General features: G+C 37.3%; 1 protein-coding gene and 1 pseudogene across 2 annotated transcripts in view; both read left to right on the top strand.

Annotated features, from left to right (window-relative positions):
* Positions 1–14,743, top strand: part of Ipo9 (importin 9) — a 58,862-nt gene that overhangs the window by 32,300 nt on the left and 11,819 nt on the right. For both annotated transcript variants that reach the window (XM_027945584.2, XM_027945585.2), the window contains exon 15: positions 14,141–14,367. In XM_027945584.2, the coding sequence (XP_027801385.1) occupies positions 14,141–14,367 (227 nt within the window). The remainder of the gene's footprint in view (positions 1–14,140; positions 14,368–14,743) is intronic.
* On the top strand, positions 13,005–13,868 carry LOC114100778 (histone H3-like centromeric protein A; annotated as a pseudogene).

Below are 14,743 nucleotides of genomic sequence, written 5' to 3'. Positions count from 1 at the left end.
CCCAGGAGCACTTTATCACTGAGCCACATCCCCACGTCTTTTTATATTTTATTTGAGACTTGTCTCACTGAGTTGCTTAGGGCTAGGCTAAATTGCTGAGGTTGCCCTTGAACTTAGTCCTCCCATTTTAGCCTCCCTGAGATTAAGGCCTGCACCACCATGCCCAGCTCTGATAAGAATTGCTTTAAGAGAAAATTACTCAGATATCCTAAGCCATGGTTATACAGTGTATTTGTTGCTTGGAAATTTCTGCTGTAGATCTCCTTGAAGATAAATGATGGGTTGGGCTTCTCCGGAGACTGAGGCAGGAGGATCAAGAAGTTTGTAATCTTCAGCAATTTAGGGAGACCCTGTCTCAAAATAATAAATTAGGGCTGAGGATGTAGCTCAGTAGTAGAGCCCCTGCCTAGCACACACAAGGCCACATTCAATGCCCAGTACTACAAAAAAAATTAAAAAGGCTGGGGATGTAGCTCAGTGATAAGAGTCCCTGGGTTTGAATTGTTGGGTATAAAGGCTTTTATGAGTCCAGCAAATGTCCTGTTCCCTGGTGTTCTTCATTTCCTTTAAAAACACCATAACTCTGAAATAATCTAAGCTAACAAAACTTTCTTTCAAATGTGAAAAGGCTTTGAAGAGATGAATAACTTGCACAGGTTGCACAATTGATAAATGATAGAAGCAGGATTAGAGTCCATGTTATTTTGTTCATTGATTTCCTCTATATTAGAAACCAAATTTGGGAGATTGTGGCCTAGATACATCGCTTATTTTTTCCAATTTTGCCCGTCTCTTTCAGAGCTAAGGGACTAGAGTCGATAATAGTCGGTTATTTCTACCCAGACCAGAAGGAGCATTGTTGTTTTGGGAAATATTTCAAGGGCCAAACTTGAATGTCTCTCTCAATCAGATCCTAAACACGACCAGCACAAAATTCATCTTCCACCTGCCTACCCTGTTTTTGTAACCTTTTGAGGCAGAAATTGAGATTTCATGCATTGTTTTTTATATATCTTTAAAAGCATTGAGGACCTGCCTATTCTGACTATGTTTATTAATTAAATGCATAATGTTATAACTATGAGCAGAGGTCCATCTTTTTCTGTGCAATCTACATAAAGTAAAATTTTGACTCTAAAACAATTTAAAATGCCATCAATTAAGAGACAGACTAGGGCTGAGGTTGTGGCTCAGTGGTAGAATGCTCGCCTAGCACACGTGAGGCCTTGAGATCAATCCTCAGCACCACATAAAAATGAAATAAAGAAATAGTGTCCACCTACAAATAAAAAATAAATATTTTTTTAAAAAAACAGACAAACTAGAACTTTTCAGAAAGCTCTTAGGCCACTTAAATACCTCAGAAGAGAGATCCCTGACCTGGTCAAGGCATGAATGTTGAAGGTTATTTCTGTGTTGCTTCTGACCTTTGTGAAACTTGATTTCATTTATATTCATTAATTATTTTTGAGGTATAAAAAAATGTCCTTTGTGATAAGTGTAGGTATAAGATTAAATTAAAATAAGAACAAAACTATTAAAACTTCAAACCACATGTTATTGGGCTAGGGGTCAAAATGGTAGTAAATTTAAAAACAGATTGTGAGTGGGTAATAGAGATGTATCTATTTTGTGTTGTGATTTAGTTTGGTGTGAATGTGAAGATGATTTTTTAGGGTAAAATAAGTATATTATTTCTTGGGTGTTTTAGATGAGCAGCAGCACCTATCAGGCATAAAGTGTTTAGATTGGTTATCTTTGGAGGCATTAGAATACAAAGAACTTCCATTCCTTGTTATATATTTATAATATTCAATTCACTTGTTCACAATAAGTTTATATTATTTTAATAATCAGAAAAAATGCATGAAGAAAACATTTTTTAATGATAAACATGTATCTCATTGTCTACATGGGTAGCAGTTTAGTGATTTCATGAAAAGTGTAACATGTCTCTGAAAAGTGGCAAAAGCTGTGGATATGTAAAATGGATACTCTTACATATTTACAGAATTGTACATACAATGTCAGACACTGAATCCCTTTAAGACTATCTCTGGATTGTAGGTTCTAAGAACTGTCCTGTGGCCAGGCACGGTGGCATACACCTATAATTCTAGCAACTCAGGAGGCTGAGGTAGGAAGATCGCAAGTTTGAGGCCTGTCTCAACAACTTAGCAAGGCCCTAAGCAACTTAGTGTTGCTTAGTAAAAAGGACTGGCTCATAGGTAAAGCACCCCTAGGTTCAGTCCCTAGTACTAAAAAAAGAAAGAAAGAAAGAAAGAAAAACCTGTCCTGAGAAGTGTTTTCTTCCCAGCCAAGATTCTCCATTTGGTCATTTCTTACATTCTAAGCCAGTTACAATCTGGCTTGATATCCTTCCTTATCACATTACTAAAACTTCTTTCTAATGTTGTAGCAACTTTTTTTCCCCCCTAAATTGTATAGGTACTGAGTTTCTGAGGCTGTCCTTTAACTTCTGATCCTCTGCCTTACCCTCCCAAGCCCCTGGAATTACAGGATCAAACTCCCCTTGCTTTTCTTTTTACTTTTGCTCCAGCTTTAACTTATTTCTCTGTGTCATAGTTTATGTATCATTGCAAACTGCCTGAAATAATTTCTGACACAAGATATTTATTGACAAATAATTATACCTGTGTCACATTTCTCAAATTTAATATTTATTCCAGACTTTCTTCTGAGCTCCAATTTAATATATTCACTGCTTACTATCCATATTAGCATGGACTTCTTATAAGTACTTGAAAATAAATACATTGATTGCTATGCTTACTATTTACTATCTGCAAGCCTGCCCTACTCATACTCTTTACTTTAGTAAAAGCAGAAATTTTATCTACTTACATTTTGAACTTAAAGATAAATATTTTATATTTCCTATTTCATAAAGATCCCAGTTCTTTTTGCCTTTTATATTTTGTTTCCTTATCCTCTCATTTCTCTCTCCCTCTCTAACACTACTACTACACTAGATTATTTTCTCAGATTCACTTTCCTGAATTACTGGAACAGCTTCCTAATTGAGCTGTCTACCTCCCACCTTACTCTACTGCAACCCATATTATTTGAGCTGTCAAGCTGAGATTTCTAAAATAGAAAACTAATATTGTTGTTCTTATAATTAAAGCCCTTCCTGGATTTCAGTTGTGCTATTCAAGCTGAGGTACAGGCATCTCAGCAGAAAATCATATTATGCCAGGTGGTCCATAAAGCTGTAAGTCAAATATATTAACATCCTATTGGGGTATCAGTTTTCCTTAAAGACTTTGGGGTTGGATAAGGAGCAATTGAGGCATTAGGAGTAATTTGTTTATTTAAAAAAAAAAAAAGTTTCAGAAACACTTGCTCCCAAAATAACATCCAAACTTGTAACATGGCATATAAGAGCTAATGTGATATGGCTAGATTATGCATTCTCTGTGATCTGGCAAACTGTACAGATTCAGATTTGTTATAGGGGCAAGTAAGGCATAGCTGATCACTAGATCACTAGTAAAGAGGAATCTAAAACCATGTCTAAGGAATTGAAAGCTGACCAAAGCCAAAGGACACATTAGTCTACAGGAGAAGTTAGGTCTGAGCAAGGTAGTATTGAAAATCAAGGTATTATGTACCAGCAGTCAAAAAGTCTGGCCAAATCTAAGATCAAAACCCATTATTTGTCAGCTACACAAATAATTTTTTCTCTAAAACACTACAAAGAAAAAAAAACTTTAAAAACCATTTATTAGGCTGGGGATATAGTTCAGTTGGTAGAATGCTTGTTTCACGTGCACGAGGCTCTGGGTTCAATCCCCAGCACCACAAAAATATATACATATATTGGTAGTGTGAGGTTTCAAGATGGTGGAATAGAGAAGGTCACTTTCCTACCTGCTCCATGGTGTGAAACCAAGAAAGCAGATAAGCAGCTTCTCAGCAAGGAGGGTGAAAAAAGAGGGAGGCCTTTCTAAGATTTTATTCTGGACACTGAAAGCAGATGGGGGACTCAGGAGATTGGATATAGTAAAATAAGGAAGAAAACCCCAGTGCCACCAAGGCACCAGCCAGAACAGTCCCTCTGTAAGCACAGTGGAGGGATGAGGAAATGATAGGAAACAGCATTTTTAGGAGGCCTGAGGCATGTCTGGGTACAGAGAGTTTAGAGATCGAAAACACTACACAAAGGCCTTTGGCACAATGTCCTTGTACAGGAAAGAAGCCACATCTCTCCCAGCTGCATGCAGAGGACAGAAGAAAGAACCATATTGCAGCCATGTGCTGGTGGCTGGGAGAGCCAATTCCTGGCAAACCCATACTGCATGACATAGTGTGCCTAAGTGACCAGGAGAGAATCAAACATGGAGAAGGGTTTACCCAGGGGAATACTGGTCGTGGAAACCCACCTGGCTCTCCCCCTACCTCTCCACTCTAACTGCTCGCAAGACCAGCTAGGAGAGACATGCCTGGCTGGAAATTCAAAAGGGCAGGGCAGGAGAGACTGCATTTGGAAAATGAACCCAAGAATGGACAAAGAATTGGCTCTTCCACTGCATGAGTGGAACCCAGAGGAGATCCCTGGGATGCTGTCTTCCAGCATGGACCAGCAATTGCTGGGCCGTGGAGGTGCACTGATTTAAAATCTCCAGACCACTTGGCATTCAGCAAAGAACTGGAGCCTGCTTAGGCTAAACCCCACCTACAGGATTACCTCTCTCACTCCAGACCACCCCACCCAACACTGTTGAGAAGGGAAGCTGAGAATTTTTTTTTAACTCCAACAGAAATGGTTCTTTAACTTTTCATCAAGAACTTTTTTCTCTCTCTCTGTTTAATTATGACCTTAATGGTTTGTGGACATTTACACATATTCATATGCTTTTTTCTCTTTCTCTAGCATATTTGAAGCCAGTTATTTTTTATTATTTTGAGGAATAGGATGTTTGGTTAGTATATTTCAGTTTTGTTTTCTTTTTTTTAATTTGGGGGGACTGGAGATGTAGCTAAGCAGTAGAGTGCTTGCCTCATACATGTGAGGCACTGGATTAGATTCCCAGCACGACATATAAATAAGCAAATAAATAAAGGTCCATCAACAACTAAAAAAAATATTTTTTTTAAATTTTTTTACTTTATACATTTTTTTCTCTCACTTATCTGTTTTCCTTGATTATCTTTCTCTTCTGCTAACAGCCAATCTCTAATCTTTCACTCTTCCTCTAAGGTTTTACCTAGGTCTTCTCTCCTCCTCCCTCATAATCAGCACATCCTACTTCTGTTTTCTCACTGTCCACCATTCAAAATTGTAGACTCTTTTGCAAACTTATGTTTTTACTGTAGGCAATAATTGATCATATCATTTCTGTTTATTATGACAACATTGTAGATATCATAGCAGGAACTATAGTTTGTCGTGGTTGTTATTATTTGTACCCTCCTAAATGGTGAGGTACTGGGAACCTTCAGGGACACTGTAAGTCCACAGGGTAGAAACACTACTGTCTCCTATCCATATTGTTAGATGGGTAGATACACCAACAACATGATAAATCAAGGGAACAAATCACTGTAAACAAACCAAGATACTTCAATAACAATACATCAATCCCAGAATGGAAGAAATGTCAGAGAATCAGTATAATACATAGTTAAACTGATCTTCAAGGTAAAGGGTGATACAAGCAGTGAATTTAGAGACAAAATACAAGAAGTGAAAGATCATTTCAATAGAGATACTTTGAAAAAAAAAAATCAAGGAGAAATCCTTGAAATGAAGGAATAAATAAACCAAATTGAAAATTCAAAGGAAAGCATCACCTGCAGACTAGACCACTTTTTTAAAGACAAAGTTTCAGGCAATGAAGACAAAATATATAATGTTGAAAATACAGTTGATCATGGAGAAAAGATGTTAAGAGACCATGAACAGAACTTCAAGAGTAAGGGATAACATGAAAAGATCAAATTTAACAGTTGTGTTCAAGGGCCAGGGATGTGACTCAATGTAAAGTACTTTCCTTGCATTTGTGAGGCCCTGGGTTCAATTCTCAACATTGCCCAAAAAAATGACTTTAAAATAGTGCATCCCAGGCAGGCCCTGCCTACTCTCGCACAGCCCAGGCAGACCCAGGATGGGACCTGCAGCTCCTTGTTTACCAACACACACACACACACACACACACACACAGCCTACCTTAATCTTGGAACACTGCAGCCACTGCCATAGCCCTCCCCATGCAGTAGCCACCACCTTGGGACAACAGACAGGGCCTGGAGGCAGCTGCCCACCACCATAGCACCATGTGCCACAGCCCATCCTGAGCAGGCCGCCCAACACCATCACACGGACCACCCTTTCAGCCCCATCTCTGAAAAATGGTTACCTCCATCTTGGGACACTGGCTGGGGACTGAAAGTCCAACACCAAGATACTTACAGTTTGGTGCTGCCACTGCCATGAACTAGGGATGTGGCCACTTCCATCTAGGGACAACAGCCAGGACCCAGAGATCATCACCAAGGTCCCTGCAGGCTTGTTACACCAGAGGTATCCCTTCTAGGTGTGCTAATAGTTACCATTTTGTTGAAGATGCAGGAGTGAGCCTTGTATTAGGTCGCCCTTCTCTTTTCTCCTGTTAACAGTTAACTTTATTTGATTCCTCTTTCACCCTTCCTATCATCTAATACCTCTGTATTCTCACCTCTTACCTCATAAACATCACATTCCACACCCACCTACTTCTCTCCTTGTCCACCAGTAGAAACTGTAGACTCTTTTGCAAACCTACTGTTTATTTTGAAGATAATAATTAAACATATCATTTCTGTTTATTGTGACAAAATGGTAATCATCTAAATAGGAACTATTTGTTTTACATTGTATATTGTTTGCATTGGATGCTGCTAATATTGATCTCTTCCTTAAAAGTAAGACATCAGAAACCTGCAGGGACACTATAAGATTATAGGGAAGAAACTGTAACACCTTGGATCCACGCTGCTAGAAGAGAAGACATACAAAAAGCATGAAAGACAAGGGAAGAAAGTGCCCCAAACAAATCAAGATGATACAATGATAGAATCCATTGATAGCACAGTAGAAGAAATATTCAGAGGAGTTCAGAATGTATGTAATTAAAATGATCTACATAGTAAAGAATGAGATAAGAGGGCAAATATAGGCAACAAATGATCACTCCAATAAAGAGATAAGAGAATAAATACAGGCAATAAAATATTACTTCAAGAAAGAAAGATTCTGAAAATAACCAAATCTTTGAAATGAAGGAAACAGTAAACCAAGTAAAAAATTCAATAGAAAGTATCACCAACAGGGGGCTGGGGTTGTGGCTCATCGGTAGAGCGCCTACCTAACACGTGTGAGGCCCTGGGTTCAATCCTCAGTACCACATAAAAGTAAATAAATTAAATAAAGGTGTGTGTCCAATTAAAAAAGAAAAAAGCATCACCAACAGATTAGATCACTTGGACAGAACCTCAGACAATGAAAACAAATATATAGTCTTTAAAGTTGACCACACAGTGAAGATGATAAAAATAAAAAAAAAAAAACATGAACAGAACGTCCAAGAATTGTGGGATAGCATAAAAAGATCAAATTTAAGATTTATTGGGATAGAGGAAGGCACAGAGATTCAAACTAAAGGAATGAAATAATATCAGTGAAATAATATCAGAAAATTTCCCAAACCTGAAGAATTAATTGGAAAATCAAATACAAGAGGCTTACAGGACACCAAATATACAAAATTACAACAGATCCACACCAACATACATTATAATGAAAATCCCAAGCATAAAGAGTAAGGATAAAACTTTAAAAGCCACAAGAGAAAAGTATCAGATTACCTATAGGGGAGAACCAGTTTGGATCTTAGCAGACTTATCAACCCAGATTGTCAAAGCTAGGAGATCCTGGAACAACATATACCAAGCTCTGAAAGAAAATGAATGCCAACCAAAAATTTTATGTCCAGCAAAATTAAGCTTCAGATTTGATGATGGAATAAAAACCTTCCATGATAAGCAAAAGTTAAAAGAATTTACCAACTAGAAAGCTTGCACTATAGAATATTCTCAGCAAAATATTCTATGAGGAGGAAATGAAAAACAACAATGAAGATAAGCAAAGGGAAGAAATACACTAAAGGAAAAGCCAATCAAAGGTGAAACCAAGTCAGGTAAAAAAAACCAAAAACAAACCAAAATGACCAGGAATACAAACCATATTTCAATAATAACCCTGAATGTTAATGGCCTAAACTCATCAATTAAAAGTTATAGACTGGCAAATTGGATTTAAAAAATAAAAATAAAAAAGACCCAACAATATGCTGCCTTCAAGATACTCAGAGGAAAAGACATCCACAGACTGAAGGTGAAAGGATGGGGAAAATACCACTCATACGGACAACGTAAAGAAGCAGGAGTTTCCATCCTCAGATAAAGTGGACTTCAAACCAAAGTTAGAAGGAATAAAGAAGGACATTTCATAGTACTTAGGGAATCATACATAAACAAGACATAACAGTTATAAATATTTATGCCTGAAACAGTGAAGCATCTGTATATATCAAATAAACCCTTCTAAATTTCAAGAATCAAATAGACCACAGCACAGTAATCCTGGGTAACTTTGTTTTTAAGTATTTTTTAAATTGCAGATGGACACAATACCTTTATTTATTTGTTTGTTTATTTATGTGGTGCTGAGGATTGACCCCCGTGTCTCACATGTGCTAGGCAAGTGCTACACCACTGAGCCACAACCCCAGCCCCCCCTGTGGGTGACTTTAACATACTTTTTTCGCCTCTGGATAGATCTTTCAAACTAAACTAAACAAAGAAACTATAGAACTTAATAATACAATCAATAATTTAAACTTAACAGGCATAGACAGAATATCCCATCCATCAATGAGTGAATACACTTTTTTCTCAGCAGCACATGGATCCTTCTCTAAAATAAACCATATCTTATGCCACAAAGCAACTCTTAGCAAATACAAAAAGAGAGAGAGAGATACTACCCTGCATTCTATCAGACCATAATGAAATGAAATTAGAAATCAATGATAAAGTAAAATACAGAAGCTACTCCAGCATCTGGAGACTAAATAATACTCTATCAAATGACTCATGGATAGCAGAAGAATCAGGGAGGAGATAAAAAAAATTCCTAGAGGTAAATGAGAACTCCAGTACAGCATACTCAAATCTCTGGGACACTATGAAGGCAGTGCTAAGGAAAGTTCATTGCATTGAGCTCATTCATTAAAAAGAATAAAAAGTCAACAAATAAATGACCTGGCATTACACCTCAAAGCCCTAGAAAAAAATCAACACCAAAAGGAGTAGAAGACCGAAAATAATTAAAATCAAGGTTGCAATTAAGGAAATTGAAACAATTGACAAAATAGGGCTGGAGTTGTGGCTCAGTGGTAGAGCCCTCGCCTCAGCACCACATAAAGTGAGAGACCCTGGTTTCGATCCTCAGCAGCACTTAAAAATAAATAAGTGAAATAAAGGTAATGTGTCCAACTACAATGAAAAAAATTAATGTTTTTTTTAAAATTGACAGAACAGAAAGCTGGTTCTTTAGAAAAATAAATAAAATCAATAAACCCTTAGCCACCCTAACAAAAAGGAGAGAGAAGACTCAAATTACTAAAATTTATGATGAAAAAGGATATATCATGACAAATACTATTGAAATGCAGAAGATAATTAGAAACTACTTTATTGAAGTATAAATTTTTGAAAGTTTATACTCCAATAAAGTAGAAAATCTCAATGACACTGACAAGTTTCTAGAGACATGATCTGCTCAAACTGAATCAGGAGACATACACAATTTAAACAGATCAATTTTGAGCAATGAAATAGAAGAAGCCATCAAAAGCCTACTAACCAAGAAAAGCCCAGGACCAGATAGATTCTGAGACAAATTCTACAAGACCTTCAAATAAGAATTAATACCAATACTCCTCAAATTATTCCATGAAATAGAAAAGGAACCCTTCCAAACTCATTCTATGAAGCTAGTATCACCCAGACGAAGATGCATCAAGGAAAGAAAACTTCAGAACAATATCCCTGATGAACATAGATGTAAAAATTCTCACTAAAATTCTGGTAAATAACTTACAAAAACATATTAAAAAGATAGTTCACCATGATCAAGTGGGGTTCATTCCAGGGATGCAAGGTTGGTTTAACACACAGAAATCAATAAACGTAATTCATCACAGTAGTAGACTTAAAGATAAAAATCATGATCATCTCATCTCAGTAGATGCAAAAAAAAGCATTTGACAAAATACAACAAACACCCTTGTATTTTGTCAATAAACGTAATTCATCACAGTAGTAGACTCAAAGATAAAAATCATATGATCATCTTAGTAGATGCAAAAAAAGCATTTGACAAAATACAACACCCTTTCATGTTCAAAATACTAGAAAAACTAGGGATAATAGGAATATACCTCAACATTGTAAAAGCTATCTATTGCTAAGCCCAAAGCCAACATCATTCTAAATGGAGGAAAATTGGAGGCATTTCCTCTAAGAACTGGAATAATACAAGGATTCCCTCTTTCATCACTCCTGTTCAACATAGTCCTTGAAACTCTAGCCAGAGCAATTAGACGAAGGAAATTAAAGGGATATGAATAGGAAAAGAACTGAAACTATCACTATTTGTGCTGACAACATGATCTCATGTTCTTGGATAGGAAGAATTAACATTGTCAAAATGGCCATACTACCAAAAGGTTGTACAGATTTAATGCAATTCCAATTAAAATCCCAACTATATTTGTCATAGAAATAGAAAAAGCAATCCTAAAAATCATTTGGAAAAAGAAGAGACCCAGAATAGCCAAAGCAAGAAGAGTAAAGCAGGAGACATCACAATACCAGACCTTAAACTATACTACAAAGCTATAGTAACAAAAACAGCATGGTAGTGGCACCAGTATAGACATGTCGACCAATGGTACAGAATAGAAGACAGAGATAAACCCACATAAATACAGTTATCTCATACTAGACAAAGGCACCAAAAACATACATTGGTGAAAAGATTGCCTGTTCAATAAATGGTACTAGGAAAACTGGAAATCCACATGTAGAAAAATGAAATTAAACCTCTAGTGAACAGAGACCCTGCGACTGATAGAAGAATAAGTAGACCCAAATCTTCATTATTTTAGGACATGACTTCCTTAACAGACTCCTAAAGCACAAGAAGTAAAATTAAGAATCAATAAATAGGGTGGATTCAAACTAAAAAACTATTTCTCAGCAAAGGAAATGATTGGTAACGTGAAGAGAGAGCCCACAGAGTGGGAGAACATCTTTACTACATGCACATCAGATAGAGCGCTAATTTCAAGGATATTATAAAGAACTCAAAAAACACCCAAAAGATAATAAATAAATATACAAGTAACCCAATTAACAAATGGGCTAAGGAACTGAACAGACACTTCTCAGAAGAAGATATATAATCAATCAACAAATGTATGAAAAAATGTTCAACGTCTCTAGTAATTAGAGAAATGCAAATGAAAACTACTCTATGATTTCATCCCACTCCAGTCAGAATCGCAATTATCAAGAATACAAGCAACAATAAGTGCTGGCAAGGATGTGGAGGAAAAGGTACACTCATTGCTGGTGGCACACCCACTCTGGAAAGCAGTGTGGAGATTACTTAGAAAACTCGGAATGGAACCACCGTTTGACCCAGCTATCCAACTCCTTGGTCTGTACCCAAAGGACTTAAAATCAGCATACTATAGTGACACAGCCACATCAATGTTTATAGCAGCTCAATTCACAATAGCTAATAGATGAATAGATTAAAAAACTGTGTTATATATACACAATGGAATATTACTCAGCATTAAAAGAGAATAAAATTATGGCATTTGCAGGTAATGGATGGAGCTATTAAGCAAAGTAAGCCAATCCCAAAAATACAAAGGCCAATAAGTGGACGTTGATCCATAATGCGGAGAGGGGGCATGGGAAAAATGGAGGAACTTTTGATTGGGCAAAGGGGAGAGTGGGGAGTGGGGTAGGAAAGATGATGGAATGAGAAGGATATTATTACCCTAGGTAAATGTATATTTGCACAAATGGTACAACTTCATATCGTGTGCAACCAGAGAAATGAAAGGTTGTGCCTCCTTTGTTTACAATGAAATAAAATGCATTCTGCTGCCATGTATAACTAATTAGAACAAATAAATTTTTAAAATACTTTAAGGAACACTATATTTGGAATATAATGGGAATGTATATTCAAGTCTTAGGATTGTGATTAAAGTAGTAGTCTAGGGTCTGGGGTTGTGGCCCAGCGGTAGAGTGCTCGCCTAGCATGTGCCAGGCCCTGGGTTTGATCTGCAGCACCACATAAAAATAAATAAATAAAATAAAGGTATGTGTCTAACCAAAAAAAATAATAATAATCTAAAAAAATAGTATTTTAAGGAATCATAAAGCATTTAATTTAATATGTTAACAATTTGGATTTAATGATTGGCTGATTTACTTCAAAACAAAAGAGAAGAGGCTGAGACAAGAGGATCACAAGTTCAAAGCCACTCTGAGAATTTTAGTGAGATCCCAACTCAAAAGATAAAACAGGCTGAGGTTGTGGCTCAATGGTAGTCCACTTCTAGTTCAATTTTTCATTACTACAAAAAAAAAAAAAAAGGAAATAGCAAAGGTCAAAGCAGAAATAAATATGCAACTATATTTAGTATGTTGATGACCTGAGTTCAATCCCCATCACCAAAAGAAAAAAAAATTGTCAACAACCATGGAAATAATAGTGCTGATATTTATATAATAAGCACAGAGATGTAAAAACATACCTAACTATAAAAGTAGCCTTGTGGGCCCTCCGCCCGGGCGCTCTCTCGTCTTCTGTTGGTAACCAGCCTTCAGCTACGGGACCCGAAGGCCGAACAGGAGCCGTGGGGCGACCGGGAGCCGGGACCCTTTGTGGCCCGCGATGGGCCCTCGCCGCCGACGCCGCAAGCCAGAGACCCCGAAGAGGCGCAGCGCGAGTCCACCTCGCAGGACCCCGCGGCAGGAAGCCTCCTTAAGTTCTTCCTCTCATCAACATAGTCGGAGGAGAATTGGCTGGATTAAGGAGATCAAAAATCTATAGAAGAGCACAGACCTCTTGATAAGGAAGTACCCCTTCAGCCGCCTGGCAAGAGAAATATGTATGAAATTCACACGTAGTGTGGACTTCAGTTGGCAAGCCCAGGCCCTGTTGGCCCTTCAAGAGGCAGCAGAAGCATTTTTAGTTCACCTCTTTGAGGATGCCTACCTCCTCTCCTTACATGCTGGCCGAGTCACTCTTTTCCCCAAGGATGTGCAGCTGGCCAGGAGGATCCGCGGCATGGAGGAAGGACTTGGCTGAACTCCTGCAGCACTGTCTCTGGATGTTACCTGGGACTCTCTGGAGCTACAACTAGATCCAGTGGTGTCTGAGGTGCTACCTGGATTTTGTTGTCTCTGAGCGGTGTGTGACTGTTGCCCTTTAAACTTTCTTTATGAAGGAGAAGAACGCATGTTTCCTCTGTAGCAGAGGAGTTATAGGAGACAATCAACACAGTTCCAAAGGCCTGAAAAGACTTAGTTGGTGTGTTACTCATATGACTCCTAAAGGATTTTGAAGACATCAGATCTGTCATGTTATAGGGAAAGGATATTTACTTTGTTTTAGATCTTTCTGTACTTTATGCATTTTTTAACCATGTGTATATTTGTACTGTTATTGAAAATGAAAGGGAAGAATAAAAATAAATAAATAATTTTTTTTAAAAATGTAAGGGAAAAAAATAAAAGTAGCCTTGTAATGCTATATATATATATATATATATATATATATATATATATATATATATATATAATTTATATATGTATAACCCTAACATAATGCCATAATATAAATGCCATAACATTTATATATATATATATATATATATATATATATATATATATATATATATATACACATAATTGGAGAAGAAGATTGGAAAAACCAGTAATTGGGGAATTTGCTTGTAATTCTTGCTTATCTATCTCTCTCTAGTTATTGTGACCAACTGAAAGTTTCAGAGAGTACCCACGTGCTTCAGCCCTTCCTCCCCAGCATCCTTGATGGCTTAATTCACCTAGCAGCCCAGTTCAGCTCAGAGGTTCTCAACCTGGTGATGGAGACTCTATGCATCGTTTGTACTGTAGACCCAGAATTCACAGCAAGCATGGAAAGCAAAATCTGCCCCTTCACCATCGCCATTTTCCTAAAGTACAGTAATGGTATGCAATCAGGGATGATATGTTGATGAGAGGCACTAAAAAAATCGTGGTGGCTGGTAAATCTAGATTAAGTTTCCCTAGGTCTGATGGTCTTAAGAATTGTAAGCAAAGCTTTCAATTAGCAAAGAATAGAATTATGCTGTAGATAGAGCAGCATTAAAAATACTTCCCCAGTGGCCCAAGGCTGATGCAGGAGAATTGCAAGTTAAAAGCCAGCAACTTAGTGAGGCCCTAAGCAATTTAGTTAGACCCTATTTCTAAGTGAAAAATGGATTGGGATGTGGCTTATTAGTTAAGCACCCTTGGGTTCAATATTTGACACACACACCCCCAAGAAAAAAAGACTACTTATTCCTGTATTGTTTACTCTCCTCTG

The sequence above is a fragment of the Marmota flaviventris genome, chromosome 12 (genome assembly GCF_047511675.1).
Source record: "Marmota flaviventris isolate mMarFla1 chromosome 12, mMarFla1.hap1, whole genome shotgun sequence".
NCBI lineage: Eukaryota > Metazoa > Chordata > Mammalia > Rodentia > Sciuridae > Marmota > Marmota flaviventris.
This window is presented reverse-complemented; position numbering and strand designations above follow the sequence as displayed.